This window comes from Ursus maritimus (assembly GCF_017311325.1).
Source record: "Ursus maritimus isolate PB19 chromosome X unlocalized genomic scaffold, ASM1731132v1 scaffold_X1, whole genome shotgun sequence".
Taxonomy (NCBI): Eukaryota; Metazoa; Chordata; class Mammalia; order Carnivora; family Ursidae; genus Ursus; species Ursus maritimus.
In genome coordinates, this window is record NW_024423319.1 from 123,842,940 (window position 1) to 123,869,640 (window position 26,701).

The window sequence follows — 26,701 nt, forward strand, 5'->3', positions numbered from 1 at the left end:
TTTCTGTCCTTCTCTTTATGTTTCCCTTCGAGGACTCACCAGCGCATTCTGACTCAGTTGGCCTGGGACGCTTTCCGACAATCTGCATCTTTAACAGGTGCCTCAGATTTTTAATTTAATTTAATTCATTTATGTTTATTTTATTTATTTTGTTTATTTATTTTTTATTTTATTCCATTTTATTTATTTTTTCATTTTATTTCACTTTATTATTTTATTTCATTTTATTTATTTTATTTCATTTTATTTATTTTATTCTATTACGTTTATTTTATTATTTTATTTAATTGTATTTATTTTATTTTATTTCATTTTATTATTAATTTTATTATTTTATTTTATTTTTTGGCATTCTCCAGGACACCAGACTCACCAGGGTCCCCAGACTCGTGGGGAAACGTCCTTATACACCTGAGCTGTGCACAAAGGGCATCTCTGTAGGTTCCGGCGTGGCCTTGACCCTCCATGAAACCCTGGGGTCCCCCCTAACCCTCCAGCGCCTCCCCCGGCCCCACCCTCCCAACCACACTGTGGTGGAAAGGCCAATCTTCTGACCCAATATCACAAGCATCCCATGCTTCCTGGGGGTCTGGAGAAAACCCAGAAGTCCTTGACCGGCCTAACTCCTCACTCTCCACCCCGTGCTGCTCCCCCCGCTGATAAGGTCCCGTCACCAGCCGACCCTTCTTATCCTGCGGACCAGGCACGGAGCCTGCTTCCCCCTGACCCAGAGGCTTGAGGTCCCTGCCGGCTTGTGGGATTATTCCAACAAGCCTATCAATCCCGCCGCGGGATCCAGGACTACTCCTGCTCTTGGTACTGAAAAGCCTGTGGGTTCACGGTGTCCTCGTTCGCAAGCCCGTGTGGCCTTGTGTGGCACGGGTCGGGGGCCTCTAGGAATTATAGGGTGCTTCTGGCCGATATGGCTGATACCCTATGGACACCTTTGTCTCTTCCATGACAGACCAATAAACATTAGACCCTGTGTGTTGCAACGCTGACGGTTCAAGACTCCCTCCCTCTCTAGACCGCGTGCATTATTCGGTCGTCTTTATTGTGTTTTCCCCAACCCCCGATTTTGAAAGAATTAGCACCGAAAGCTTTGTCACGGGCTCTCAGGATGGTCATGAGCCCCTGCAGAGTGCAGGGGGCGCTGGATGGATTTCGTGGCCCTGGGGCAGACACAGGGCAGCTCTCACGCCCTGCTGGGCCTCCCCCGGTCCTGCCTCCCCTTCTTCTCCTGGGAGGATGTCAGTCGTGGGCTCCATCGTCCTCTTGTGCAGGTCCTCACATCCTCCAAGGGACAGGAATCCCTAAGCCACGGCGGCCTCGGGCCCCCAAAGACATCCAGGCGCCAATCCCCCCAGCCGCCGTGAGCGTGCACCATCATACAGCACAAGGGACTTTGCAGATGGAATTTCGGAATGCACGTTAAAACAGGCAGGTAATCCTGGATTGACCTGGCGAGACCATTCTAATCCCGTGAGCCCTCAAAAGCAGAGAACCTGGTGGGGTGGGAATCCCAGAGATGCGGCAAGAGGGGAAATTGTAGGAATTCCAAAAGCAGGGTGCAGGGGGACACCTGCTAGGAGCAACAAGGAGCCTCTAGGACGGAAGGCTCGCCCCCTGCCGACAGCCAGCACCCCCAGAAGTGGGGACGTCAGCCCCACAACCACCAGGACCTTGCTTCTGCTCACGACCTCCTTGAACTCCCACCTGGCCTCTTCCAGGCCACGCCCGTAGGTGCCCCCCATGAGTGGGGGGACATCTGGATTTGGACCCTAGGAGACCTTGAGCAGAACTCGAGCGGAGCCCACACTGGGGACTTCTCACCCACAGAGAGCTGAGATCCTACATATGTATGGCTTTGAGCAGCTGTATTTGGGGTGACTTATTACCAGTGTGATAAAAACCATATGCAACAGGTACCACAAGAGAGTGACTTGGGGGGGGTCCCCTCAAACAATTGCTGGAAGCACCTAGGAAAGTCCGCAGCAATCAGCACCCCCACCCCAGTGCATGGCTCCAGAAAGCTCCTGGGAATATAGACACTTGGGGGAGATGGAGTGAGAGGAGAGGAGGGGTCTTCAGTGTCTCCCCCAGGCATTGCCTGTCCATCTGTCTTTGTTTTTGGACAAACACTCAGAAGTCCCACCCTCCCTGCTTCCTGCTGGAATCCCAGCTCACACCCTAGATCAGGGGATTCCTACCTGGATCCCTTCAGACCCCACCCAGACCCCGGACCTCCTATCCAGGGACCCCTCCTGGATCTCCAACCCCTGGCCACAGACCCTGCCCTGACCCTGCTCAGACCCTGGACCCTGACCCATGGACCCCCTCCTGCACCAGGCACACGGTGGGCCAGAGCTGCCCATCCCACACCCTTTGGGGAGTGGGACGGGGCGGCAGCTTCTGTGACTGTCCCTGATGCTCTTTGCTGGGTCCACCTTGCCCAGGAGGGGGGACCCATGCTCCCATCTGGCAGGGGATCCTGGGAAGGTTGTTTGGCCTCAGTTTCTCCGTAGCACAGAGGGTTGCAAAGGCCAGAAGGAGCCTTCCTAACCCAGTTGGGGGTTGCACCAAGTGGGGGGTGGGTCCCCAGTGTCTTAGATCCCCACAGGAAACCAGTCCCCCTGACCTGAGGGACCGGCTACACCCAGTGGGCCAAGCCCTAGGGGACACCCCCTAGAGATGGGCTAGGGTGCCCCCTGCAGTCAGGCCTGGTGGGTTCAGGTTCTAGGGGAGTGAGTGGGGGTGGGGGGGATCCCGGTCCTGGTGGAGAGGTCAGGGTTCAAGAGAAGTGTGGGATCCTGTGTGTTCAATCTTGGCAGGGGTTGGTGGTCTCTGCTGATGTGGGTGCAAGGGATGCGAATCTGGAATCCACCAGCTGTTACAACTGAGGGGGATAAGAGTGGGGGTCTTGGGCCCTGGCAGGTATTGAGGTCCTTGTGGAGCCAGCTTTAGGAGTCCCTTGGGAGAGTTCTGGGTAGGGGTCTGGGGGAGAGATCTCAGTGGAAGTCCAATGATCCCAGCAGGGGTCTGCACAGGGTCGGGGGTGGGGTGCAGTGCGGCGGGGTCCAGGGTCTGGGCGGATCCAGGGCTGGGGTCTTGAGTCGGTCCTGGGCTGGGGTGGGGGATCCTGGTAGGGGTCCCTACTCTAGGGTCCCTGTTTGGTTCCTAGTGCAGACTGAGGTGGGTAGGGGTCGGGGAGGGCTCCCAGGTCAGCGTTGGGGTCCAGGGTCCAGGGTCCAGGGTCCAGGGGAGGGGTCAATGGGCAGGGGTCCGGGGTCTGGGCGGGGATGGGGAGGGTCCTGGGGTGGGTGTCCGGGGTCAGGTCGGTCGGGGTGGGAGCGGGGTCCCCGGGTGGGTTCCGGGGTCTTGGCGGGGCAGACAGGGCTTCATGGGAAGGGTCCGGGGTCTGGACGAGGTCGGGGAGGGGTCCCCGGGCGGGGTCCGGGTTCCGGAAGGGGTTCCGGGGTCTGGGCGGGGTCGCGGAGGGGTCCCCGGACCGGGTCCCGCGGTCGGGGCCGAGTTCCGGGGATCTGGGCGGGGGTCGGGGAGGTCGGGGCGGGGTCCGGGGTCTGGGCGGGGTCGGGGGGGGGTCCTCGTGCAGGGTCCGGGGGGTCGGGGCGGGGTTCCCGGGGTCTGGGCGGGGTCGGGGAGGGGTCCCGGGGCGGGGTCCTGGTTCCGGGCCCGGGGCGGGCTGGCGGCGGACGCGGAGGGCGGGCCGCGCGGGCGCGTTTCCGCCGGCCGGTGTCGCGCCGGGTCCCGGGGGCGGGCGGCGGCGGGCGGCGCGGAAGCGGCGGCCGGGCAGCCATGTCGCCTTTGTCTGCGGCGCGGGCGGCCCTGCGGGTCTACGCGGCGGGCGCGGCGGTGGTCCTGGCGCAGCTGCTGCGGCGCTGCTGCGGGGGCTTCGCGGAACCAGGTCAGCAGGGCGCGGACGCGCGGACGGGGAGCTGGGGGCGGGCGGGGGCGGCGGCGACACGGGGCCGGAGGCGCGCCTCGCTCGGCGGGACCCGGGGCGGGGGGCGCGGGCGGGCTGGCGGCGGGGGAGGCGCGCGGCGGGGGTTGGGGAGGCCGAGCGCGCCCCGGGTGCCCCTCGTGCGCGCGCGCCCCGGCTGCTCGCTCGCGCCTGCCTCGGGGCCGGGGTCTCCCGGAAACCCGCGACCCCCGCCTGCCGGGTCACGGCCGGGCCCGCGCGCGCCCCGAGCCCCCCGCGCCCCGCGACCTCGTGCGGCTGTACGTGCCGGTGGGGGTCGCGCGACAGCGCGCGCGGCCGGGAGCGCGGCGGGGACGCCCCGGAGGCCCCCCCCCAGCCCGGGGTTAGGCAGCAGCGGCCTTCCCGGAAGGCCTGGCCGCGGGGCCCAGCGCGGCCGGGGCACTGGGGAGCCGGGCCGGTGCTAGCGGGAGAGCGCTGTCTGCCGGGGAGGCCCACTCCGGCCGCCTGCCCGGAACACCGCCGCGCACTCCCCAGGCCGCGGGGTCATGACCCGCTCGGGCTCTGGTAAAGCCCCGCGGGACCGCCAGCGTGCTCGTGTGCATGTGCGCCCTGGCTCTGCGTAGACACATGCTCCGGGGCTGCAAAGCCAGAATCCGGGAGGCCTCTCTGTGTGCACGGCCGCGCAGGGAATACAAGAACCCGCGTCTGTGAGCGCAGAAATGGAAGTTTATTTTTAGGTGACCAAGAACTATTTTCCGAAACAAAGTGTTCACTGGGAACTGGGGTGGGGTGCTACGTTGTAACCGAGCTCGTTCCTGTCCGGGCCTAAGAGGAGCCCCGTACTCTCAGCTCTACTTCTGCAATTGGGGAGGGCGCCAGGAAGGTCGGCCAGCTTCTGCAAACCGTCCTGAGTGAGCCATACACCGACCGTCACACCTTGCCAAAATACACTTGACCCTTGAACGGCACTGGTTTGAAATGCCCACTTATATGGCTCTTTTCTTTAGTGTTTTTTGTTTTTGTGGGTTTTTTGTTTTTTTGGGGATACACACTGCAGGATCCCCTAAGTGCAGTTTTTTTTCTCCCTTAGGATTTTCTTAATCACTTTTCCTTCTCTCCAGCTGCCTTCGTTGTAAGACTACAGCACCCAGAGCTGACAATACACAAAATAACATGCGAATGCAGCGTGTATGCCCTGGGTCAGGTTTCCCGACAACAGTGGGCTTCTCCTGGTTCCGTGTTGGGGGCTGTTAGAAGTTAGAAAAGGATTTTCCAGTGTGTGCCAACGCCCACGTGGTTCCAGCGTCAAGGGTACTTTTGAATTCCTCTGTCTTTGCACTAATGGGTGGCCACACTTGGAAAACTTCAGCTCTAAGTAGGAAGAAGATATTTTTCAGGGACCCCACTTTCCCAAACGTCCATCCAGGGAAATGAATCCTTGTTTTACTTGTCTAATAACACTGGAATTCGGTTGTTTTTTTTTTTTAAACATATTTATACACATTAGAAATGAATACACGGTGAGTGAGAAGCAGGAAGCATTTGGGGGCTTGGGGACTGGGAAGTCCACACGTGTCTTTCTGGAAGGTCAGCTTGTACACCGAGGAACGATGAAAAACCACATGAAACTGGGTGTAACCGTCACTTCCACGCACCCCTGCGATTTCGCTCTGAGACGGGTCTCGTCGCCTGCCTAGGAGCTCCGTGCTGGGAGCTCCCTGGCAAGACGGGGTCAGTCTGGGAATGGAGTTTAGCTTTGGAGGTGGTGTCCCTGCACGGGCACACCGACACGGGTGTTTGCAAAACTTGTTTGTGGTGTGTCGACAGGGACGGCTCGCTGTGTTCTATTTGTTGCTTTGAAACAAGCAACAAAAAAAAAATTGTGGAAATACAAAGTGCTCGTGAAGTCACGTGCCAGCCAGAGGAATCCTTCTGTGTGTGCCAAAAGAGGGTCCTTATGTATAAGGGTCAGCTTTTACTTGCTGGCCGTCCACAAGCCCCAGCCAGTCCATCCTGTTAGAAAAGATTGTAGATGCCGGTGGGAGCAGGTCCCCACCACGGGTCTGCTGGCGGCCCATGTCCCCAAGCTTTGCCTTTTAAAGCTTTTCCGATCTGCTTCTCACTGCCCTGGGTGTGTTGGGCGAGAGCCATTGAACTTTGCCCTGGGCGTCCAGCTAAACAGTCACAAAGACCCAGTTTCCATTTCCGGTTGGAAGTAACTCAGACTTTTTTTTTTTTCTGAGCACATTGACAAGGACGATGGTCTTGCACTTTCTAGAAAGGGGAATGCGTGTGGCACGTATGATGTCTGCTGTCACTTACATTGTGGGAAGAAAGGAAGAGAGTGCAGCTGTCCTGAATGGTAAGGTGTCTTAATTTCTTAACATGTCTCCAAAAGCAAGATCATTGCACACTCAGGATTGATGGTCGTGCCTTTTTGGAGATGGTCTGATTTCCGGGTTCTCTGTCTTCTGAAGACTGTCTCCCGTTGGCCCCACGATGAGGTGTGTCTGTTCATCGTATCTTAAAATACACAACTTCATTACTGCATTTCGTAGCCGCATGTCACCCCAGCACTTGAGCTCTGGCCTCAAAGCTGCTCCAGATTGGCCCGTTGTGTAGACACGTGGTCACGTGGGCAGAATCAACAAAGGGTTATCTGTTGGAAATCAAACGTCTTGGTGCACGAGTGCATTTTGAAGAGCATACAATGTCTACTTGATGGGATTTTTCTAGCGCAGTTATGATATTGTATAGAATTTTCCTTAAAAATTCCGTTGGGGGACACCTGGGTGGCTCAGTCGGTGAAGCGTCTGCCTTCGGCTCAGGATCGGGCTCCTTGGTCGGCGGGGAGCCTGCTTCTCCCTCTGCCTCTGCCTCTGCCTGCTGCTCCCCCTGCTTGTGCCCTCTCTCTCCGTCGAATAAATACGTAAAATCTTTAAAAAAAATTTCCGTTGGAAGTAGGCAGGCTTCCTGATACGGAAAGTGGACTCATTTGTACGTGTTGAACCTGTGGAGGCCATACCCACCGCAAACTATGTCAGCCAGCCCACTTACCGAGCTATTTTGGGAGGGCTCCTAGTTTCCAGACTGCAGGGTGTGAAAACACCTATCCAGAGAAAGTGAGTTCTTGTTTTTGTGCACAAACGTGGACAGGGACGGTGGCTCTGGGGTGGTGAAACCGGGGTATTCGAACTTCATAATGTAGAGTCCCTTTCTTCTCCAAAAAAAAGGAGGACCCCCAAAGGGCATTGGTTTGGGTGAGTTTTGCCTGCTAGGAATTAAACCAGAAATTTAAAACATACTTACGATCATATTTAAAATAACAAAGACAAGTCAGTTGCCCCTAACTACGAGTAATATGGGTTTTTCAGACACGGAATAACTCCACTCTCCAAGACACAGAGTAGGCTAGTGAGCGCTGTGGCCCCCTGGTCTGCGTTTGCTGGCTTCTTGAGCTCCGGGCCGCGGGGAAGGCGGCAGGCTCTCCGTCCTGCTGTTTCCTCCTCCCCTGGGACTCACTGTTGGGGTGGCAGCATAGGAAGAAACCAGCCGCTCTCACCGCAAAAGTCAGGACCTCTCCGGACCCCTGGGAGGGGCTTGGGGACAATCCCCCAGAGGTGCTTGGACCGCCTGCAAGGATGAGCCCAGAAAGTCTGCCTTGAAGAAACCTTTACCGGTGACCATGACCAATGCCATTTTGGGATGAGTGATGCAGAGTGTGGCGGAGGGCGGCCCTGCACCCAGGTTGAGGAAACCCAAGGAGAAGGCTGGTGGTGCCTCCATAAGAAACCGCTTGGTTGGGGATTCCTTGTTCCTTATTGCAACACTTAGCTCGGGGTCTCGTGGCCTCGTTCTGCTAAATTAATGATGATGATTATAACGTGACAATAATCCGTAGGAAGGACCTGATACACTGAATTGTGCTGCTGGGGTAGATTGTACCAGCTCATAGTCCAGAGCCAGGGTGTGGCGCTGTGGGTTCCTTCGTGGTTCCTTGATGGACGTTTGCATGTCCAGGTGGCCGATCCTGACCTTTGCTCTTTCTGCAAGTCGTGGCTGTGTTGGATCCCCTCCACCTGTCCTGGAGTCTCTGGGCCTCGTCTCTTAGCTCCCTACCTAGAGTTGGTCACAACAACAACATCCTCCTTCCAGCCCAGGTACCAAAATGCCCCATTAATCAGGCCTATTGTGACGTCTTTCTGGAAGGTCTGACACAGGCCAGCATCGCGGGGTGTGGCTATCTGTGAGGATGTGGGGGGCATTTCGGGCTTGATGTTGACACTCAATATCTTTTAAGCTTTTACCCTTGTCCTGAGACTGCCCTGGGTTAGCCTTACCCTAGTACTACTGGCTTAAAAGGTAAAAAATGCATCCTTTCCCAGCTCTGGACACCAGAGTCTGAGATCCAGGCGGGGCAGGGCTACTGAGATCCAGGTGGGGCAGGACCACTGAGATCCAGGTGGGGCAGGGCCATGATCCCTCCTGAGACTCCAGGAGAGGGTCCTTCCTGCTTTTTTCAGCTTCTGGGGGCTCCTGGCTTGTGGCCGCATCCTTCCCATGACCTCGTGATCCTTCACTTAATTGTATCTGGGTCCTATGTCAAAGATGGTTCCATTCACAGGTTCCGGGAGTACCTTAATTCTGGTGGGGGCACTCTGCGAACCCCTGTAGACATTGAGATTTCGCTCTGAACATGTTCCCAATACTCGGAAAATGCCTGGTTGGTGCAGTTTGTAATGTAACCCCCTGAGCCCTGTACAGGGGGTTGAAAATTTGCAGACTTAACAGACACCTTTGAACAGAACCCAGCTGCCATTCTGGGGCGTCCCTGCCCTGATTGGCGGATCCAAGGGACCAGACACAGGGGCATCAGGGACAACGGGAGCCCTGGGGGCTGGCTCCTAGGTGGTCAAAGCCTCTCCTCCGAGAGCCCGATGATGCTGGAACCCATGCAGAGCAAATGTGTATCTGTGCGTACAGGTATGACTGCCCACGGTGGGCACATTTTGAGAAGCTGCAGGGATCAAGATGTCCATTACCGCCCCACTAAGGTGACCGATGACGGATGTGCCAAAGAGAAAAGGATCGCATGCCACGTTCCAAAAGGCGTCATTTTAAACCGTAAAATTTGGAGAGAAAAAAAAGTTGCCATGCCTCTTAGCCAACTTAAAAGATTGCTTTGTCCAAATTAAAATCCCGTTTTTGCTTCTTGGATACCCATGACGAAACCTCGGGTGCTGTGGGAAGGACGTGCCTCACATTCTTGCTGACAAGGAGGCTTGAGGAGGTGGTAGTGGTGGGTCCTCCTGGGCTGGCGGATGCGCTGGGGGACGTAGGCTTCTGCACGCCGCCAGCAGTTCGTTCCCCCCCCCCCCCGAAGTGACCCCGCCCGACTGGTGCCAGGTTGGTGGACGGCCTGCCTAGCACAGGAAACCGTAAACAGCCGAGACGAGCCAAGTGCTCTAAGGACAGAGAAACTCAAAGATAAGCATGTTTTCAGACGCATGGAGTCGCTGCCCATGTTTTCAGACGTGTGGAGTCACTGCCCACGTAGGAGCGCAGAGGCGCACGTTTTCAGACGTGCACGTTTTCAGACGCGCGGAGGCATGCGCGTAGGAACGCAGATGCGCACATTTTCAGAGGCGTGGAGTCCTTGCGCCCATAGGAGCGCAGATGCGCCTGTTCTCAGACGCGTGGAGTCGCTGCGCTCGCTGCGCATAGGAGTGACCAGCAGGGAAGAGGCGCTCATCTGTCAGAGCGCACGCACCCTCTGCTTTGCAAAAGCCACCCGCACCCGGAAAGGCAGCCCCATCGGGTCCCTCTGCCCCGTGGCTTGGAGACAGAGCTGCTTCCGCATGTGGCGTGCGCTCTGTCCTCCACAGGGCACCCCCCTGTGCCTGGGCCCCTTCTCACGCTGTGTTTGTCTTGCTGCTTCTCAGCAGGTGCGCAGGAATGAGTGGAGGCCCCACAGGCGGGCCGCGGCGCAGAAGCCATGGAGACGAAAGGCCTGGACCCGTCCCAGACAGACCTCAAGTTAGTGGCCCACCCGCGCGCCAAGAGCAAAGTGTGGAAGTACTTTGGCTTCGACACCAACGCCGAGGGATGCATCCTACAGTGGAAGAAAATCTACTGTCGCATCTGCATGGCCCAGATCGCCTACTCCGGCAACACCTCCAACCTCTCCTACCACCTGGAGAAGAATCACCCGGACGAGTTCTGTGAGTTCGTCAAGAGCAACACCGAGCAGATGCGTGAGGCCTTCGCCACCGCCTTCTCCAAGCTGAAGCCCGAGGCCTCGCAGCTGACCCCGCCGGACACGCTGGCCACCAAGGCCGGCCACGGCCACGAGAGCAAGCGGCAGCAGGAGCTCACTGCCGCCGTCATCGGCCTCATCTGCGAGGGCCTGTACCCCGCGTCCATCGTGGACGAGCCCACGTTCAAGGTGTTGCTGAAGACGGCGGACCCCAGGTATGAGCTGCCCAGCAGGAAGTTCTTCTGCAGCAAGGCCATCCCTGAGAAGTACGGCGCCGTCCGCGAGGCCGTCCTCAAGGAGCTCAGCGACGCGTCCTGGTGCGGCATCTCCACGGACATGTGGAGGAGCGAGAACCAGAACCGAGCCTATGTCACGCTGGCTGCCCACTTCCTGGGCGGCGGGGCGCCTGGCTGCCTGTCCGTGGGCTCCCGTTGCCTGAAGACCTTTGAGGTCCCCGAGGACAACACGGCCGAGTCCATCACCAGGGTCCTGTACGAGGCCTTCATCGAGTGGGGCATCAGTGCCAAGGTGTTCGGGGCCACCACGGACTGCGGCAAGGACATCGTGAAGGCGTGCTCCCTGCTGGACATCTCGGTGCAGATGCCGTGTCTGGGACACACGTTCAACGCGGGCATCCAGCAGGCCCTGCAGCTCCCCAAGCTGGCCGGTCTGCTGGCCCGCTGCCGCAAGCTGGTGGAGTATTTCCAGCAGTCCACGGTGGCCATGTACATGCTCTATGAAAAGCAGAAGCAACAGAACATGGCTCACTGTATGCTGGTCAGCAACCGCGTGTCCTGGTGGGGCAGCACGCTGGCCATGCTCCAGCGCCTCAAGGAGCAACAGTTTGTCATCGCCGGGGTGCTGGTGGAAGACAGCAACAACCACCACCTGATGCTGGAGGCCGCCGAGTGGGCCACCATCGAGGGGCTGGTGGAGCTGCTGCAGCCCTTCAAACAGGTGGCCGAAATGCTGTCCGCCTCCAAGTACCCCACCATCAGCATGGTCAAGCCCCTCCTACACATGCTGCTTAACACCACACTCAACATCAAGGAAACCGACTGCAAGGAGCTCAGCATGGCCAAGGAGGTCATCGCCAAGGAGCTGTCCAAGACCTACCAGGAGGCACCAGAGATTGATATGTTCCTGAACGTGGCCACCTTCCTGGACCCGCGCTACAAGCGCCTGCCCTTCCTATCTGCCTTCGAGAGGCAGCAGGTGGAGAACAGGGTGGTGGAGGAGGCCAAGGGTCTGCTGGACAAGGTCAAGGACGGTGGCGGCTACCGGGCGGCCGAGGACAAGATGTACGCGCTGCCCGAGGAGCCCCCGGTGAAGAAGCTGGTGCTGGCCTCCACGCCGCCGCCCACCAGCGTCATCAACAGCATGCTGGCCGAGATCTTCTGCCAGACGGGGGGCGTGGAGGACCAGGAGGAGTGGCACGCGCAGGTGGTGGAAGAGCTCAGCAACTTCAAGTCGCAGAAGGTGCTGGGCCTCAACGAGGACCCCCTCAAGTGGTGGTCCGACCGCCTGGCGCTCTTCCCCGTGCTGCCCAAGGTGCTGCAGAAATATTGGTGCGTGGCGGCTACGCGCGTCTTCCCCGAGCGGCTCTTCGGCTCCTCCGCCAACGTGGTGAGCGCCAAGAGGAACCGGCTGGCCCCGGCGCACGTGGACGAGCAGATCTTCCTGTACGAGAACGCGCGCAGTGGCGCGGAGGCCGAGCCCGAGGACGAGGACGAGGGCGAATGGGGCCTGGACCATGAGCAGGTGTTCCCCCTGGGGGACGCCGTGCACGCCGGCTTCTTTGGGATCAGGGACAGTGGCTTCGTGTAGGTGCCGGCGGGGTGGGGTCACTGTGGCACTGGCCCTTGCGGGTAAATGCTCGCTGTAAATACCCACCGTGCGTGCGTGCGCGGGTGGCCGTGCCGGTAGCAGCAGACGCACAGGAGGGAAACGGGGATGCCGCGCCTTTCCTCTACCAGCGTACTTGTGTCCCAGCGAAGGGGCAGAAATCGAGGGGGAAAGTTCTAAAAGTCCCGTTGTGCACCTGCGGGCCGTTGATTGCAAATAATAAAGTCCTCGAGCAGCCCAGCCAGGACGGAGGGTGGAGGGACGGTTGGAGGGAGGGAGCCCCCTTTGCCTCCCAGATAATTAATTCCACCCCCAAGGCCGTCCTATTCTCCGTGGGAGGCTTCGCGATAAACCCCAAAAAACATCCAGACTCCCGCGTCCTTCTCGGCCCACATGCCTTCCAAAGGCCTTCCCGGACCTGTTACAGCACGTGAGCTCATGTTTACTTCCCAGGGGATATGCACATCTTGCCTTTGGCACGGCGGGGACACCCTTCTGCAGCCTATGCGGCCCGTGTCGAACACACACGGGCTTTAGGTCTGGTGCAAAGCATCAAAAGGGAGCATAGGGCACGGGCCATGTGGACAACACAGGAAACGAGGCGTCCGACGCTCTGTGTCTTCTGCCTTTTGTCCGCTGGCTGCAATTTGCTCTGTAAGCCTGGTCCCGGTGACGCTGCGGCGCTGGGGTCCTGAGCGTGTGCGCGTGAGTGCATGTCCCATGCTTGAAAGTGGCCCTTTCCCCAGGACGACAACAAGGCCCCCCGCCCTTGGGAGCCCCGCTTTTCAAAATTACCGGGGACCCCAATGTGCTGAGGGTGATTTCGACTTCTCCACGGGGCCATGGACACTTGTGTTTTGTCTTTTCAATGCCGCACCGCAGGGGTCCGGTAATTTTTTAAATATGGACCACGAGACACTTTGGCCTGGATTTTGGGGTTGCTCTGGTGTTCGCATAAACCCGAGCTGCTAGCGACGTTCTGCGTGGCCAAGCACCTCTGGGAGCATCACGGACATTTAAGGAGGCGGGTGTGTCCGTGTCCTTGGGTGGTGACCCCAGTGGTGTCGACCAGGGCTGAGTCTTGTATCTTGAAGCGACCGACTGGGTTTGAGCCTTCCTCATGGGATGTGCTTTGTTTTGTTTTGTTTTTTCTTATTTAACGCTTTCAAATTTGACTCTTGTTCAATAAACCCACGAAGGAGATGAGCTCCTAATTTATTTGTCTGATGTTTGTTCATTGAAACAGAAGCCCTCCAAGCAGGAGGGAGGCTTTTGGTGCTTTCTTGGAAGACGTTTCTGGGCCACAAAGAACAGAGTCCACGGTGGTGCTTTGTTCTGGGGTCCTTGCAAATGACAAAAGGGTCTCATCCATTCTGGATACTTGTGCGTCCCAAAATGTATGTGAATAAAGCCACCACTTGGTGACGGGCCGTCTGGCGGCGTGCCGTTTGCCTTTTCCTTCATGTGAGTAAAGCTGCCACTTGGTGACGGGCTGTTTGGTGGCAGGCCTTTTGCATTTTCCTTCATGTGAGTAAAGCTGCCACTTGGTGATGTGCTGCCGGGAGCAGGCCTTTTGCATTTTCCTTCACTGGCTTGAGCCCAGGCCTTTCTCAGTGATGAGCGTGGACCTTTCATTCGTACGGTCGGCTGGCTGTTCCCCATCCTGCCCTTCCTCCTCTTAACAAAACAAGGCACCACACAGACAAATGGACACGGTATGGTGGTCAGTGCCATCCCCAGCCTTCTCTTCCTGCAGGGAATCCGTCACCTCGTGGCTCGGTGGGGGCTGAGTAAATATTTCGATTTCACACACAGACATGTGGGGTTGAGGTGGGGCCGCTTTTCCACCATGATAACTGATCTGGCCGAGGTCAGGCAGTCCCCGGGGAGCACGTCCTTGGCCGTGTCCGGTGGGCACCGTCTGTGCCCGTCCTTGAGCACGGCTGCTGCACACACAGCCCCCGGCTCACAGGTGTTCTCCTGTCTGGGTCCCCACACGTGTGCGTCTGTGTGGGATTTATGCTCACGTCTTACTCTAAAGCCTTAAGTCTGAGCTGGGTTTTTGCTGGTGTTGTTTGGGGAGTTAATCCGGGAGGCCTTCCTGGAGTAGGTTTTTGGGCACCGTAGAGGCTCAATCCTGCTCATCGCCGTTCTGTGTGGCTCTTAGGAGCCGAGGCAGATCCGACTCCCGTTGTCCCTGAAACGGGAGGTATTTGTGGCTTCGTGGAATATATGTATATGTGTATATATATATATATATATATATATATAGCCTCTTCATATGTATATTCTGTGTAGGCTCCTTGCCTATTGATTATCTATGTTTCTATGTGTTACCTATCTACCATGTACCTATTTTTTGTCAATCCATCCATCCATCCACCCACCCCTTCTACCACCCATCCATCCATCCATCCATCCACTCATCCATCCATCCATCCATCCATCCATCCATCCACTCATCCATCCATCCATCCATCCATCCATCCATCCATCCATCCACTCATCCATCCATCCACTTATTCATCCATCTAAATATCCATCCATTTATCCATCCATTCATCCACTCATCCATCCACTCATCCATCCATCCATCCATCCATCCATCCATCCATCCATCCATCCATCCATCCACTCATCCATCCACCCACTTATTCATCCATCTAAATATCCATCCATCCATCCATCCATCCATCCAGTCATCCATCCATCCATCCACCCACTCATCCATCCATCCATCAACCCACCCACTCATCCATCCATCCATCCACCCACCCACCCACTCATCCATCCATCCATCCATCCATCCATCCATCCTATACGTTTATGGTTAAACTGAAGGTGCATTGAGTGACTTTTATTCTATCTCCATGACATTTAATGGGTTGATGATGACCAATTAACATGTCATGGATTTACAGTTTTGCCCACTTTCTCAATTACGCTGGAAGGAACCATGTGATTTCCTATGGTCCAGCCTCCCCAGATCACAGGGAACATCTGAGGACTGGACCTTTCAAGCTTCTGCCCCAAAAGATTTGGATAGAGCATCCCTGAACTCAGTGCCTAGTCCCCTGCCTCCCATGCTGGCGTGGCCCCAGCCCTTCACCACACCTGGACACAGAGATGTGACATTAGGGTCAGGTCACCAGTCTGCAAAGTCAACCACCTGGAGGGGACACTAAGGCAGGGCCCTGCCGGGGACGGGCAGAGTGGATGTTGGCCTGCCTTGGGATCTCCATGAAGAGGAGCTTGTTCCTTACAGGCTGGGCTGTGAGCCTGGATAGGGTTTCTCCTGTGGGGCACACACGGGGACCAGGCAGGGCAGATGCCACAGTGTGGGCATCCAAGCCAGCAACAGGCTTCCTGGTGGCTGGTGGCATGAAGGACACCCCCTTGGAGGGGCTGGCGAGGGGCTGGGTGGCAGGCTGGCTGAGCCCCTCCCGGGCCTTGTCTTTTACCAGCCACCCCAGTAGGGAGTGCATTAAGCCTAGACATATGGGAGGACAGAAGATGTAGATACATAATCGGGGGGTCATGGCATGCAGAGCGGGGAGTGATGCCCATGGAGGAAAGGGTTCTGGAGAGACACCAGAGCTCTGTCTCTCCATCATGTGAGGCCAGAACAAGAAGGCCCTTCTCCACGTTTTTGGGTGCTTGTCAGACCGTCAACTGATTAGGTGTGGCCCACCCACACTGCAGAAGTCCTTTGGGTTTACTCAGTGCACGGAGTCCGATGCTAATCTCTTCCAGAAACAACATCACAGGACAGACACACCCAGGGGGAATGCGTAACCAGCTCTCTGGGCTTCCCTCCACCCACGTGTCTCGAACCCTCACACGAGCTGTCTCCCACGCACACCTGAGTGGGTGCCACCGGGCCGGGTCCCGACCGTCACATCCCCCATCCACGCTCCCCAGGAACCACACTGCTTTCCCAGCGTGCTCACGGTTTGCTCAACGGTGTTCCTTGGAAATACCAATAGCACGCCCGGAAAATGCCCTCTGTGTTTTCCGCACGGGGCATGTTTCCTTCTTCCCGTTTGTCCTCATACCCTTGGGGCTCCTCCCCAGACAGCTCTGTCCTTGGGTGTTCACCCTTCCTCAACATCATGTTTGTTTTTCAATTAATAGATTTTATTTTATTTTTTTAGAGCAGTTTTGATGCAACCTAGAATAAAAATCTATCCGTCATGCAATTACGTATATCCAGCAGCGACACTGAGGGGAACACATGGAAATGTCCCGTGTACCCCCGAGACCACAGACATGCACAGCCTCCCCAGCAACTGTACCTGCCCCACAGATGGGACGTTTCCTACAAGTGGTGAACGTGCACGGACACATCATGAGCAACCACGTGCATACTTTCCGTTAGACCTTCTTGGGGTTGTACGTACTATGGGTTTGCAGACATGTACAATGACACGTGTGTGACATTATAGAGTCATGCAGACAACTGGCACCTCCCTAAAAATCCTCAGTGGTGCACCTGCTCGTCCCTTGTCCCCCATCCCTTGCCGACCACTGATCTTTCTTCCGTCTCCATGGTTTTGCATTTTCCGGGATGTCCTAGAGTTGGCGTCACGCAGGATGGAGCTTTTTTCAGACCGGTTCCCTTCCCTTCTCAGGATGCACATAGGGTAACTTTGTGGCTTCTCATAGCTTGATACCTCATTTCTATTTCGCACTGAATAATATTCCCGTTGCCTGAACGGACCGCACCTTACGCATCCATGCACCTGTTGAAAGTCCCCTCTGTCGCGTGCACAATTGTTCCAAACAGAGCATGTTATGCCCCAGTCCCTTTGGGGTCAGAACGTGTACAAAAGCACTTGTCTGACGGTATTGACTTCCTGCTCCTGGAGGCAGCGTGCGGGGCCGGCTGGATCTCTGAGTTGTCTCTCTGGTCAGCTGACCACGGGGCGCCCCGTTTCAACCCTGGGGGGCTGGAGCAGCTTCCCCGGGGCAAGACGGAGCATTGGGAGGAAGCACAGACCTTGCGGTGGCTGTAACATGAGCTCGTCCCTGCTCGGTGCACGTGGGTTTGGACCAAGAGCCAGAGTCTGGGGAGGGCTGGTCCATGAGGGGAGTAATTCCAGCCGTGCTCCCCGCCATCTCCTGATTTCAGACCCCCTCTGTGATGCAGTGGGGGCCGTGAGCTCCTTCCCTGTGCTGCACAGTGACGTGTGCCTCCTGTGGGTGTCAGTCTCCAGGCGGTGGTCACGGGTCCTGGGACGGAAGGCTCATGACCACACAAGGCAAGCTTGTTTGGCAGAACACAGCCCAGCGGCCGGCCCCGACTCTCCCTCTCCCACCGCTACTGAAGGCATGTGGCCATCATCGCCTGGAAGACTGCCTTTCAAACACAATCCTACCTTACATACTAGTGTATATGTTATCTTTTCCTCTGCGATCAGTGGGCCTTGTCCGATCAGTGGAAGGCTTTGTGAGAAAACAGACTGACCTCCCCTTGGCTGGTGGATGTGATTTTTTTTTGTTGATGTTGCTATGACAGTTTGATTTATCGCTCTATAAGATGAATGCCTTTCAAACACAATCCTACCTTACGTACTAGTTTATATCTTATCTTTTCCCCTGGGATCGATGGGCCTTGTCCGATCAGTGGAAGGCTTTGTGAGAAAACAGACTGACCTTCCTGGACGAAGAGGAAATTCTGTCTCCAGGTGGCCTTTGGACTCTGGCTGCAGCATTAGCTTGTCCCTGGGTCTCAGCTTGCTGGTCGACCCTGCAGAATAGAGACTAAAATATATACAGTTACACGAACCAGTTCCTTAAATTAAATCTCTCTCCCTCCGTGTAGTGTGTTTCTTGGGAGAACCCTGACTAATACGTCCCTTATGTGTAAGAGATACAGGGCCGGACCCCTTCCCAGCTTGAGAGCATGTCTATAAATATTTTATTGCATTGTACGGTAGGGCTCCAGCCCCAAGTATCCACCTCGTGCAAAACACACGTCACCTTTGGTTACCATGCCCACTGTCGATGCCTTAACTTTGAATTCTGCAGATGACGCGCTCCAGTGCGGGTGGGCCTTGTCCAATCAGTTGAAGGCTTTGTGAGAAAACAGACTGACCTCCTCTTTGCTGGTAGATGTGAGTTTTTTTTTGTTTTTGTTTTTGTTTTTGATGTTGCTAGGATGCTTTGATTTATCGCCCTATAACATGAATGCCTTTCACACATAATCCTACAGCATGTACTAGTTTGTATCTTGTCTTTTTCCCTTGGATCCTTTCTCCGTGGTTTATTGGAATCCAAGGATATGGGAGTGGAAAAGACTTGGCTTTGTTTGGATGGTCCCTTTCTTGGCGGTGACGTTATAAACACTGTTTTGTGTGTGTGTGTTTTAACATTTATTTATTTGAGGGAGAAAGAGCTGGGGGGAGGAGCAGACAGAGAGAGAGAGAATCTCAAGCAGATTCCCAGCGGAGCCCGGAGCCTGAGATCACGACCTGAGCCGCCAGTACCACGCACGCACCCCTAAACTCTGTTTCTAACAGAAGCTTGACTGCCCTGGCCTCCAGATCATTCCTTCTCTTGTAATGCAGAAGGAATTCAAGGCGGCTTACACGGGTCTGCCTAGGGCAGGTGTGTGCAGCCCTGAGCATTCGAGAAAAGGACCAGGGCGTGCAATTACCAGCAGCGCCAACGGGAGTCATAAAACACGTGGGCATTTCTGACCCCAAGACGGCAAAGACTTCTTTGTTTTTAAATTTGTGTTTCGAAAAGCAGACTGTGTTCCACGGCACGAGCTTATTAGACGTGTCGCAGGTCACAGGAATTCCCATGCAGTTCCGAGAAGGAATATGGAGAAATCTGGTGTACCCCTTCCCTGATTTTCCCCCAGGGGTAGGATCTTGCAAAGCTACATAGTACGTGACCCCAGTGCACGTGTTAGCAGGGATACAATGCATTGCTCTTTTATCCACATTTCCTCGTTTTCATGGGTAACCACCTGTGTGTTGGTGGGGGTAGCGCACTGGGATCTCCTTGCACGTGGAGGGTTGTGAATCCCCCGTCACGGATGGTCAAGACACAGGGCGTGTTTGCCACTACCAGATTTCCAAGTATTCCCGTCCTATAGCTTTGCCACGTCCTTCCCACCTCCGTGCACCCTTCACCCGTGGCAAACCACTCATCCGTTCTCCGTTTACACCGTGCCATCATTCCAACCGTGTGACAGAAACAGAGTCACGCACAATGCAACCCTTTTAAAATTGCTTCTTCCCCCCCACCCCTAACTCGGCATAATTCCCGGAGGGTCCTCCCAGGTGTCGCTAGAACAATAAGGCTTTCTTTCGCAAGAACACCTGTAAAGACTCTTGCAGAAAACAACCTTCACCCAAAATGACAAGGCTGGTCATGCATCTTGAATGTTCGAGCATCGTTACATACCCGTGGGGGTGCGTCTGTGACACCAGTTCTCAGCGCTGGGGCCACGGGGTCAAAGAGAATACCCACGCCCGCCCGCGTTGCACGGCCCTCTGCTAAAAAGACACAGTCTTGGGGCCAGACGAATCGTTTTGGTGCAAGCATGCACGTTTTCTTATGGGGCCAAGCAATCCTGGGGGGCAGACCCCGCTGTTGTGATGTCTGAGTACGAATTACCTGCCTTACTTTTATCGAAAAAAAGTGTCTAGTCGTAGCAGTGAGTTTCAACACTGTTTTACATGTGCTTTTTTTTTTTTTTTAATTCAATATCTAGGAGTCCCTTGTTCCTTTTCTTTGTCTCTTCTGGGGGGAGGAGAGTCGATGTTCCTATTTTTCACAAGACCCCTTTCTGGGTGACGAATGCACCCTTTCTTCCGTGCCCCACACTGTGTCATTTGCCTTTTGCTGTTACCTGACGCACCTGTCATTCTTTAGAATGAAACCTTTTCTTTATGTGCCCCGTCTCCCTGCACGAATTCTGCGTGGTCCTCAGAAAAGACATCGTCGCGGAGAGATCATCCCCTAAAAAACCAGCCACCGGCGCGTTCCCGTCCGTGTGTGTGATGGGATTTTTAAATATTTTGGATGTTTAGAGACTTAGACCGTGGACACACTATTTGAAGCAGTCCACGTCTCAAAATCTATAAATTATTTAAAAACGTGTTTTAAGTAGTTCCAGTATTTGGATATGTAGATGATTTAAACAATATTTTAAATCTTTCAAGTATTTGAAAATTTACATTATTCAAATAGAATTATTTAAATAAATAATACATACATAAATAATAAACAAAAATTCAAATGTTTGAATGATTTTAAGTCTACCAAATATTTGAATATTTAAATTATTCGAATGTTTGAACTGTAAATGATTTAAACGCTATTTTAATGTTTCAAGTATTTGAATCTGTAAATGATTTAAACAATATTTTAAATCTTTCAAATATTTGAAAATTTAAATTATTCAAATACAATTATTTAAATAAACAATAAATACATAAATAATAAAGTAAATAAAGAGAATTCAAATATTTGAATAATTTTACATCTTTCAAAAGTATTTGAATATTTAAATTATTCAGGTGTTTCAATCTGTAAATGATTTCAACAATATTTTAATGTTTCAAGTATTTGAATCTGTAAATGATTTAAACAATATTTTAAATCTTTCAAATATTTGAAAATTTAAATTTAAATAGAATCATTTAAATAAATAAACATAAGTATAAATAAAATAACTCAAATATTTAAATAATATTAAATTTTCGACTATTTGAATATTTCAGTTATTCAAGTGTTCGAATCTATACATTATTTAAACAATATTTAAATATTTCCAGCGTGGGGCTATGTAAATTATTTAACTAACATTTTAAAATATTTCGAATTGTTAACTATCGGAGCCGTGTGTTACTTCCTGTGCTGTGGTCTGTGAGCCGAGGGTGCAGAAAGCTGTCATACGGTTGCTTCCCTACATGCTGGCCCTCGCCGAGGCATGAGGTCAACCCACCACATTTCAGTTCCTAAAAAAGAATAATGACCCACGAGGGCTCTAAACATAGCCCGGGGTCTGGACGGCCTCTCCTTGTCAGGACAGCCAGCAAACATCTCACCTTTGCCAGGCAAACGGGCTTGGGACATGCTGGTCGCTTTTCTTATTGAGTTGTGGGCTTGCCCCCCAAACACATCAGAGCCACACCGTTGGACCATGAGGCTGCCGAGCTCGGTGGTTCAGGGACGAAAGCAGCAGGCGTGAGCGTTGACCCCGGGCCGCCTCCCTGGGCGTGTGCGGCAGCTGCTGTCCCCGTACAGGCTGGCGTGGTGGAGATCAGGTTACAGCTACATCTCCACAGCGCTCCCTTGGATACCCCTCGGAGGTGAGCTGGCCTGTGGGACTTGGCAATGATGGACACCGGTGTGCAGGATGGAGGGCTGCGTACAAGGGGATGGACAGTGGTCCCATCTATCTGTTTGCAACCGGGTTTGGGGCAAAGCATAGAAGGCATCTGGGCTGGAACTGACTAGTGTCTGGGAGATAAAGGAGCGGGGAGAGGGGTTGGCTCACCCGTGCTCCTAGGGAGCCCCGCTTGCCAGGCTGGGGTGTCCTTGCAAGGATGTGTGCATGCATGTGCACCAATTTCTAGGGTTTGAATTGTGCACCCCCCAAAAAAGATATATTGAAGTTTTAGCCCCTGGTACCTATGAAGGGGATCTTATTTGGAAATAGAGTCTCTGCAGATGGTCAAGTTAAGATGAGGTCAGTAGGGTGGGCCCTGATCCCATTGGACTGGGGTCCTTATAAGAAGAGGACACAGACATGTACAGAGGACAACAATGTGAGGACACAGGGAGAACACAGGGCATACACGCCAGGGAGAGAGGCCTCAGGAGGAACCAGCATCAGCCTATCCATCCACCCACCCACCCATCCACCCACCCATCCATTCATTCATCCACTCATCCATCCAACCATCCATCCATCCATCCATCCATCCATCCATCCATCCATCCATCCACCAATCCATTCATCCATCCATCCACTCATCCATCCATCCACCCACCCACCCATCCATTCATCCAGCCACCCACCCATCCATCCACTCACCCATCCACTCACCCATCTGCTCACCCATCCACTCATCCATCCATCCACCCACCCACCCATCCATTCATTCATCCACTCATCCATCCATCCATCTATCCATCCATCAGCCATCCACTCATCCATCCATCCATCCATCCACCCAACCATTCATCCACCCACCCATCCATTCATTCATCCACTCATCCATCCATCCGTCTATCCATCCGTCATCCATCCATCCATCCATCCATCCATCCACCCACCCACCCATCTGTTCATTCATCCACTCTTCCATCCATCCATCTATCCATCCATCAGCCATCCAGCCATCCACTCATCCATCCATCCATCCAACCATTCATCCACCCACCCATCCATCCATCCATCCACCCACCCATCCATTCATTCATCCACTCATCCATCCATCCATTTACCCATCCGTCATCCATCCAGCCATCCACCCAACCATCCAGCCAGCCAGCCAGCCAGCCAGCCAGCCAGCCACCCATCCATTCATCCATCCATCCACTCATCCATCCATCCACCCACCCACCCATCCATTCATCCAGCCACCCACCCACCCATCCATCCACTCACCCATCCACTCACCTATCCGCTCATCTATCCATCCATCCATCCATCCATCCATCCATCCATCCATCCATCCATCCATCATATCTATCTGTCTATCTATCTATCTATCTATCTATCTATCTATCTATCTATCTATAATCTATCTTTCTGTATATATATAAATATGCATGTATACATATATATATTTTTAAATTGTTTTAAGGAATTGGCTCATACAACTATGGAGACTTGTTAAACCCAAAATCTGCAGGGTGGACCAGCACCCTGGAAACCTAGGGCAGATGTACAGTTTGAGTCTGAAGGCTACCTGCTGGGGAATGGACTCTTGCTCAGTTGGTATCAGTCTTGGTGCTGTGAATGCCGTCAACTGGTTAGACGAGGCCCACTCACATAAAGGAGGGAAAAACCTTTACTCACAGCGTGCCAATTTCAGTGTTAATTGCATCAAAAATAAAAAAAATAAAAATAAAAGACCCGGCTTCACAGAAACATCCAGAGTGATGTTTGAGTGTGTATCTGGGCACCATGGCCCAGCTAATTAGACACATAAGATCAACTGTTCTGGAAGCCGTGACGTTCACACCTGTGATGTGGTTGTCCTGGGCTCGGTGGGAGGGAAAGGCAGCTGCAAGGCTGGGGCCTGGGGACTTGACAGAGTGACGCCTGGACCCTCTTGGGGGTGGTGCTGTCGGCATCTTGCTTTGGAAGTCAGCTCTCCAGGAGACAGTGGGGTTGGCTTATAGCTGGTGTGTGTGCCAGACATCAGGACATTTAGGCTCACCCTTGGCACAGGTGGGTCCCAGAGAACCGCGTCCTTTGACCTCGACTCCAGTGCCTTTCTCTGGGCAGTCCCTCCACCCTCTGCATGGGCTGTGACTTCTCCTTTCCTCCTTGGGTTTTGGCTGCGATAGCTTGTTCAACCTTCTGTGTGCATGGGAAACTCTGGATGCTGACGGAGCAGGTGCAGACCCCAGTGTCCGTGCAGGATCCGAGTTGGGGCAGCCTCTCTTCCTCCTAGCGACACCCTCGCCTGATGCAGACTGGGAGCCGGCGTCTCTGGGACGCGTGTAATGTGTGCATTTCAATGCACACGTGTATAAACGTATAGGATTCAGCATCTATAAGTCTCAGCAGCTATGTGCAGGGTGGGCGATCAAAACCATAGTCTTCGAGGGCTGCTTGGTTTCGTGTCTGCGTCCACCAGTTTCCTAATGTGCAGCCAGCGGTGTTACTGGGTGTCCACAGGGCTCTGCAGGGCTTTGTGCTTGTAAAAAAAAAAAATCCTACTTGGGGACTGGTGAGGATTCTTCTCGCGCTGGTCCTGGAGGAATTGGGATGCACGTTGTGGAACAAGTTCACTGCATTTATCGGGAAAGACGCATGCACAGCGATGGCGGACACGTTTGGGCTTACAGGACGTGGACGTACCAGGCAAGCAGGGATGGGGTCCTCTTCGCATGCAGGGGTGAGCCCCGACACCTTGGTGGGGCCCCACGGCGGGTAGCTCTGGTCCCACCCGCCACCTGTCTGCCTCCGTCTCTCCTGCCCATGCCGCCACGTGGCTCCCAGTCTTGCTTCCAGATGCTTCCCCACCATTCCCTCCTCCTGCACCTGCCTTGTGTCCTCCCCTCCACTTTGCACGATCCTTGTGCATCCTTACCCACCACGTGAGCCTTCCTGTGGCTTATCCACACCTCTCCGGTGCTGGCAGAGTTTCCCTGGGCAGCTTGGAGGCCACGCCAGCTGCTTCCCTGATTGCCATGTGTGTCTTTGAGGTCACCTTTGTGCGGGAGGTGGGATACCGGTTCCACTTTCTCATGCAGCTGTGTGCCAAGTTTTCCTGAACGTTGGCGACTAGGACCGTGGATGCGTGAGTGTTGTTTCCAGCTGCTCGGAAAGGTGTGTGTTTTTTGGACCGCGGGCTGTTCGCCACGAACCCCTTTTCTCTGCTGTGCGTCTCTTTCACGCTCCGACATTCTGCTGGGACATTTGAAACAAGTGTTGCGACGTGTGGCCTCGATTTCGCGGATGTGTCTTACGTACCAGGAAATGCAAATAATTCTTTGTAGGAATTTTAAAGCCCCTGCGGAGATGTTCCCCACGACTCTGCACGTTTTGGGGCAGTCCCTGCATTTGGGACGGTCTCTGACTTGCCCCATACTTCGTGTTTTCAGTAATTCTCCATCCACCCAAGTGCACATCATAGTTCAAGAATGCCGTCCAATGCCATATCTCAAGGTAACAAAGAATAACCTTCATGCCTTCACAAAACAATGGCAGACATGCTTCTCTTCTTTTGTAAGAAAACCTGACAGGAGCACGCAGGACGTTTCAGGAGCAAAAAGAGAAAAAAGCGTGCTCGCTTTTGGGACTTGGAAAGTGCTGGGAGGTGTTGGCAGTGCGTCCCCAGCAGGAGTTCCCATTCTGCATCCTGCTCCCGACCTGGGGTTTTGCAAGCCCTGTGCTGAGCTCCACAGAGGGGACACAGGGTGGGACCCAGCATGGGTGTGTTGGTTGGGCCCCCATGGTCGGCGGTGCTGTCTGAGCCCAGTGTGGACGGTTTTGCAGCCGTGTCTGCACAGAGCCCAGAGCTTGGATGGGCGAGAGCTGTTTCATCCAGAAACAGCTGCCCCATTCCCACTTATGTGGATGGAGGGCTCCCATCCCATGCTCTCCAGGGGGTGCAGGTGGGGCTCGCCACAGGGAGTCCCAATGCACTTGGGGTGTCCATTCCCCTCCGCCCATCTCTGCGTCTCTGTAAACCCAGACACCTGTATTTATTGGACATCAGTGAGTGCCCCGTGCAACCCCACACCAATATGAACTCTTCGGGGAATGGGAGGGTCTCAATAGTCTCACCAGCAGTGGGGGAATCTGGAGTCTGATGCAGCGGGATGGCTGAGACCTCCCAGCACGGGTGAGGGAAGGGCATTTCTGTTGGAGGGGACACCCATGTTGGAGTGATACAAAACAGCATGGGTTTTAGGCCAATATGAGTCCACTGTCGCTGGGAGGCACTGGGTCAGATGCTGAGAGCCATCTCTGGCATTGTTTCCCTTTTCGCTTTGGCTGCCAGGAAGCTCAGAGCTGAATTTGCACTTGCAGCTCCATGGGAGGGGGCGGGGGTCTTATGATCAGCAGAGCTGCAGACGATTTTTAATCTTCCCAGCTGGTTCAAATCTATCTCAGGGGTTGAGTTTTAGGATTTGATTGATGGCCCCCACCCCTTATTCACCTGCATCGTATGACCAACTTTTGTACATTGTACTTTAGTGCATTCAACATTTAACGTGAATTTTTTTTTTTTTTTAATTTCAAATCATTTCCGTTCATTTGGGTTAATCCTGGGAAGCTTTACGGCTGGGGAACATGTGTTTAAAGTTTGAAGTTGGGAAAATACAAGCGTTGTTTTTCCAAAGGGCAAGTAATATGTGGTAGGGGAAGGCTTGGTAACAGCTGTCTTGCAAAATTAAGTTTTCCATTGTAACTTTTTACGTCCAGAAACAACACTCATGACCTCGAGCGGTCGGTGCCATTTATCATACTTTTCATGATTCAGCTGTGCGGGTTTTCCCTGTAAACCAGTCCCCTCCTGTGTTCACCAACCAGGGCATATATTTCCGCGGTATGGCCGATAATTACTGACTTTGGAGCAACCCGTTCTCACTACTGCCTGTCTTTGGTGTGATTTCTTTCCTCAGGGTGTGTTTTTCCATTTTGAGAGCCATCTCCCGCGTGCCAAGTCCTCATAGGGGGCGGTCTGGTTCCAGTCCCTCGTCTTCATGTTGTTATTTTGGGGCTGTTTAATACAAGGTCGGGCTTCTCCATCCAAGTCACGCACATAATCATTTTGGTTCCTGATTTTGGCGTCCAGAATCATGGCCACCAAAGACATCAGCATCCTAAGCCCTGGAAACTCTATGTTATGTCGTCACGAGGCTAAAGGGAAATGAAAATTGCAGACGGAAATTAAGATTGCCAATCAGCTGACTTTGAGATGGGTATTTGTGACCTCCAGAACTGTAGGATG

At 53.9% G+C, this 26,701-nt stretch overlaps 2 protein-coding genes across 3 annotated transcripts in view; both read left to right on the forward strand.

The window, feature by feature from the left end:
* The first annotated feature begins 3,786 nt into the window (after positions 1-3,786).
* ZBED1 (zinc finger BED-type containing 1) lies at positions 3,787-13,255 on the forward strand. Of its 2 annotated transcripts, none has more exons than XM_040635022.1 (2): positions 3,787-3,925; positions 9,883-13,255. In XM_040635022.1, the coding sequence occupies exon 2, from the start codon at positions 9,936-9,938 to the stop codon at positions 12,021-12,023; it is 2,088 nt and encodes a 695-aa protein (XP_040490956.1). In that variant the 5' UTR covers positions 3,787-3,925; positions 9,883-9,935; the 3' UTR covers positions 12,024-13,255. The 2 variants fall into 2 exon arrangements, with proteins under 2 accessions (XP_040490956.1, XP_040490963.1); XM_040635029.1 differs by lacking the exon at positions 3,787-3,925 and adding an exon at positions 4,609-6,302.
* DHRSX (dehydrogenase/reductase X-linked) overlaps positions 3,797-26,701 on the forward strand; it is a 141,440-nt gene continuing 118,535 nt past the window's right edge. Inside the window, 1 exon segment of the mRNA XM_040635035.1 lies at positions 3,797-3,925. Within this exon segment, the coding sequence (XP_040490969.1) occupies positions 3,817-3,925 (109 nt within the window). The 5' untranslated portion in view covers positions 3,797-3,816.